The 5,425-nt window shown below is 43.0% G+C and overlaps 1 protein-coding gene across 1 annotated transcript; it reads right to left on the bottom strand.

Moving 5' to 3' along the window:
- Nucleotides 1-1,644: 1,644 nt before the first annotated feature.
- On the bottom strand, nucleotides 1,645-4,788 carry MELLADRAFT_69799 (uncharacterized protein; the record flags this gene model as incomplete). The annotated part of the gene is made up of 7 exons (XM_007418920.1): nucleotides 1,645-1,938; nucleotides 2,005-2,339; nucleotides 2,398-2,480; nucleotides 2,593-3,074; nucleotides 4,208-4,282; nucleotides 4,354-4,455; nucleotides 4,543-4,788. The coding sequence occupies 7 exons, from the start codon at nucleotides 4,786-4,788 to the stop codon at nucleotides 1,645-1,647; spliced, it is 1,617 nt and encodes a 538-aa protein (XP_007418982.1).
- Nucleotides 4,789-5,425: the final 637 nt, after the last annotated feature.

Raw genomic sequence — 5,425 nt, 5'->3', positions numbered from 1 at the left:
AGAGCGTATCTGAGGAATGTGGGATATATTTAACAGGTACTGGGACTCAGTTACAAAAAAAATAAAAAATGTAAAAATGTAAAAATTGTCAAGAAAAACATGTAAGAAAAGCAAGCAATCCAGGAACAGCTGTAAACGCTTGAGTGAAGGCCCTTCTTGGGGGCGGATTATAAAATTTGACGATGTGATATTCCTTTACAGCTGTAAAAGATGAAATTTAATATGATACAAAGCCATAACTAAGTACCTTGTGAAAGGAGACCCTTCTGAGGAACGAAATTTGTAATTTGAACATTTCATATTTAACCCCATTACAGCCATAATAAATGAAATTTAATATAAACCCATCATCATACCCATCTTTCCGGCGGATTAACGCTCTGCATAGAGTGATGTAGACTGCAAATTACCAATGTTCAGGTGACTGTGTCATTGACGCTTTGGAAAACCACCGGAAACCCACTCCCGCCTATTCAAATGGTGTACCTGTTTGAACATAAAGTATTTAAAAGATTACTTGACGTTTCATTGATACCTTGGCTTTGATCTTAGTCAAGTTAAAGTAAAAAGTAAATACACTCTCATAGTTTTTGGGTGTTAAAATAGAGACTCTATCCTATAAGAGGTGAATGATTTCTTTGTAGACGACTATTGTAGCAGTAGGAAGCGGTCAAACGACTTGTAGATTTCAACAATTGTTGAAGCAATTGATAGATGGCCCACAATAGCTAACCACAGACGCAACAGGAACTCGAGACCAAAAAGATAAAAATTTAACACAAAAAGATAGACTCGATGAAAAAATAAAAAATTGATGACAAAAGATAGACCCAAGTGTTTTGGTGAGAGTAGAGTAGAGATCTATGCGGTCATGACCATGTTAAGCTCAATGTAGATTGTTTATTATAGCATTGCAAAACTCACCACGCTTGCTTTCAAGATGTTCTTTCACCATCGTTCGTTGCAATATGTATGGAATACCGCCCTTCTTCAATGTCGTCAATCCAAGCTTTCACCTGTTTGTCGGTAAGACGTCCGCCTTTGGCTCCTACACTCAGCATCTCCTGAGTGACTTTGGAGTCGTTGGCTTGGCAGACACTGCCAGCATTAAATAGGTTCCCTGGTCGGAACATGACCTAGGCTGGGAATATCATTGAGAGAAGAATGGAGCATCAAATCATCTTGAACTGCACATCTGAGCCATAAAGCATACACTACATATGTGCAAACTTCTGAGTAAATCCTTAGCTATCAGCTACATACAGGTCCGCTCATTTGTCTGCCCATCTAGATAAGAAAATCATGTGTAATACATGCTGTAACTTTGCTCAGATTGAGACACACATTTCAAAATATTGACTACATATATCACAATGGCTACTCAGGAAATATTCATGGAACTGTGTAACAGTAGCAGGATGGGAATCTGATCACTAGGACCCAGATTCCCATCTGGGAACCTCTTTAATGCTGGCAGTGAGACAGCCAACTGGACGCCTTGAAAAAGCCGGCTCGCTATGGTTGCGTGTGGATTGGGAGTCTTTGGATAAACGTCTTGCTTTGGTCCCTGAGGCTGATTCGGCAAATTCTTTCCTGAAGTAAGAGTGTTAACCATCCACAGGGTGAGGACTAACTCATAATTCATCACGTACTTATCTCGTGATTCAGCAAGTTGCTGAGCTTTGCCCTCATGGATTCCTGGGGTGTTTTGTTGTTGACATTACTGACTTGTTTGTTATCGGTGCTTTCAATTTGCGCGGCAGTAGATCGAATGGCAAAGTCCCTAGCAAGGTGGTGGTTCTTTTTAGCATATTTGGCCCATCGAGGACACGTTGTATATTCGGGATTCCACATGGGATCGTCTAGCTTGGTCTTTGGGTTCCAGCTGGCAACCAGAAGGTGCGAATGAATGCCAAAGCGTTTATATATACTTTGGAGCTACATGAGAATCAGATTGTAAGTTTGACTTCTTCATTGTGAGGTCTTCTGGAACAGTCGGCTGACCTGGATAGCTACTTTTCCGATCTCTTCACGACCCCGCTTTTCAATGACGGCAAGAGACTTTGCTATTGTCTGGCCCAGCACACCGCTTTTGAGATGTGTGGATACCTTCGTGAGATTGGCGAGTTGAGTGAAATGAGGCATGTATTCAGTTATCTCTTGATCGGATGCACGTTCTTCTTGGGAAACTGGTGTGGCAATCTCTGAGAAATGTGCGTAGGCTAGCTTTTCAAATAGTTTTGGCTGAAATATCTCTTTTTCAGTATTGGTCAGTTGTGTCCACTTGCGACAGTTTTGATTGTGTTCTGCAAAACCCTCGGGTTGTCTCCCTGCAGGCACTGTCATGTGTGAAGTTCATTAGTAGTATAGAATTGTGATGCAAATGTGTGAACTTACTTGAGATTTCCGCTGTGTTGGCCAGGCTGTAACTCATCCACGTTGTGTAGCCATTGCGGTCGCGCGATATAGGTCCTTCAAAGCTGTTAATAGTTGATAAATAACATATATTTCAGTTGATGATAAAAGGAGGAAGGAGGATTTGGCACGGGAAGGGAAAAATCGACAACAATTGATTGGATTAAAAATACGCACAGTGCGGATTCCAGAGTTGCAAGCGAGGTGTTTCCAACCAGAGAGAGACTCATCTTATCCATTGTATAATAACCCTGTAGTGCCTGAGCTTCAGCTAGAATGTTTGATGGGGGGCGATTCTGAGTCTTGCGTTTTGGATCGTTCAACAACTTCTCCAGCGCGGGTCTTCCAAGCTGTCGACCATTGGTTGAATAGTTTTCAAGGGTTAGTGATGTTGTGATGGGATTGCGAGGTGCAACTGTTTGGGTAGTGCGTGTTCTCTTCCTAGCGTTGGAATCGGTGTTTGTTGGAGGAGCGGGTTGCCTTGAGTTGTTGGCTGAAGGACCTGGTCTAGATCGAGATTCACCAGTAGGGTCTCCTGTTCTTATGTCGTCTGATTTGTCTTCTTCAAGTTGTAGGTTAGGTTGATAATCTTCATCCTCTGCGTCTGATTCGTCAAGTGCGATCTCTTCAGGCGTTAGAAGTTGCTTGCTGTTTGTCTTCTGCCGTTTGGGAGGTGGTTTCCAGGAGGTTGAAGATTTTTTTGGTGTTGGACGTCGCTTGGTGGGTTTTTGCTTGCCTGTAGGCATGGTCAAAGAGGAATGTTGCGAGATTGGTGAGGATGATAAGAGTCGCAGGTTGTTGGTATAGGTAGTGGGGATAGAGCAGTAGTGAGTGAAAGCAGTGAGCTGGTGAAGTATTGGTGGGGTCAGCAATGAGCCTGGTGAGCTGGTAAGGTAGTGTGATGGCTGGTGTGGTGGTGAGCTTGTGGTAAGGTCTTTGGTGAGCCTGGTGAACTGGTGGGTGTGGTGAGCTTGTGGGAAGTTTTTGGTGAGGCTGGTGAACTGGTGAGCGTGGTGAGGTACTGGTAAGCCTGGTGAGCTTTACCTACATAGCTGACCAACGGACTTGTAAACAAAAAGTGAGGCAAAAGTTCTAACTTAAGATCTAGTGCTAGATCTAAGCGTATATTCGGAACACATCCGATGATAGGACTTTCTGTCTCATCGGATACTATAGGGGAAAAGGAAAGGGACACAGGTGGGGTGTAATGGACTTTCTCACCTTGTGTGTTAAGCCGAATTTTTTCTTTGGAAGGAATAGTATGATGGAAAGTCGATTTACCATTCCATGCAATCTGAACTGCACCCTTACCACCAAAGTTGATAGCCACTCGGAACTCGGGGAAAATAAACCACCCGCCCTCAAGCTCAAATCCTTCAGATTGGGTTACAATCTTACCACTAAGACTATCAATCGGATACCAAAGACAGTAGACCTTGCCCTTGTCATTATCAGTATGAGGTTTGTTATAAAAATTGCCAAGCGTAAAAGCAAAGTTGGCGCCGAAGTCGAGGGGGCCAGAGGGTTGATACTTTGACGTAGAAGCCATTGAAGGGGCCCGGAGTAGGTTAAGTTGCTGGCGAGCGACGAGAAAACCTTCATCACAAAAGCTCTTGAATCTTCCGCCAATTCGAGCACCAAAATCAGGTAGCCTGTCCAAAAATTCCTTGTACAAAGATTTGGATGACCCTTTGGTGGGAGTGTAAGGTGATATCAGGATGTCGCGCGAGTATCCTCCTGTTTGACCAAAACAGTGCATTCGACCGTGAACCAGAGCACCATTAGTCGTTACTGATTGCTTGCGTTTCTTTGATAACGTAGTTGTATTATCAATCAATTCCTTCTTGGTAGTAGCTGATTGGTCAGGCTAATTAAACAACATCTTAGTATCGGATTTCCCAAGGTATATATATAAATATTTCCAAAATAGTCACTTACTGCTATCAGAGTGCCGTTCTGTGTTTTCGATCGTTTGCGTCTCTTTGATATTGTAGGTCGATAATCAATTGATTCCTTGTTGGTGGTAGCCGATTGATCACGCTAGTTTAACAATATCTCAGTATTACATTTGAACAGGTTGATACAAATCAAAACATAGTCACTAACCGCTTTTGATTGGTTACAGACCTTACACTTATTTTGACCCGATGTTGGATAATCTTCCACATCGGAAGGAGGGAGTGAGGTCAAAGGAGAGGATAACCGATCAGCAGAAATTGCCCCACAACCTGGTACCGCATTATCGCTGGTAGGTTGGTGGCGAGAGAACTGATAATCTTGTAGATTGTCCTCGCCTTCTGCATCTGAAGGAGGAAGGGAAGTGAGCGGCGACGAAGGTGGGTTGAATTCGTCTGAAATCTCAATTTTAGTCATACGCGTAGTTGAAGTATCTAAAAATGAACAGCAGCAAATCAGCATTCACATAATGTAAGACCCTGTAATTAACATAATCAAAGGATAAAACCTGCTTTGTGAAATCGGAGGTACGCAACTATCAGCAGGTGGTACCAATCTTTTAGGAGTTGGTAATCTCTTAAAGAGCTTAGTTGACATCAAGATTGTATCAACATCCTTTTGATGTAGATCAAACTCCTCCGGTGTCAAAGATTCCCAGTCGTCAAACGAGTATGTGAAGATCAGTTCATTTGAATCCCGATCCCCAAATTGCCCTTTTCCATGGGTAATAATTTTGTACGTATCAAGGATTATTTCCATTGTACAATCGTAGTTTTCATATGGTAGGACAGGATCATTAAGCCTGTAGCGCTGGCAATCGTACGTTTCGTTTCTGCGGCTGGTGGACTGAGGCGACTGGTCTGTTGCTTTGGTATCCAAGTTCTTCCTAGCCCTTTTCGCATGGCGCCTGTCATGCAAAAGAGCCATAGGCATTATCAGACTTAAGATGAAATAGGTTATCTAAGCTTTATACTCACGTGTGCGATTTCCGCCTCGTTTTCACAAGGTGAAGAGGAGGATTAGGTGGGACTCCCGGTACCTTTTGTTCGCGATA

Source organism: Melampsora larici-populina (genome assembly GCF_000204055.1).
Source record: "Melampsora larici-populina 98AG31 unplaced genomic scaffold MELLAscaffold_113, whole genome shotgun sequence".
Taxonomy (NCBI): Eukaryota; Fungi; Basidiomycota; class Pucciniomycetes; order Pucciniales; family Melampsoraceae; genus Melampsora; species Melampsora laricis-populina.
This window is presented reverse-complemented; position numbering and strand designations above follow the sequence as displayed.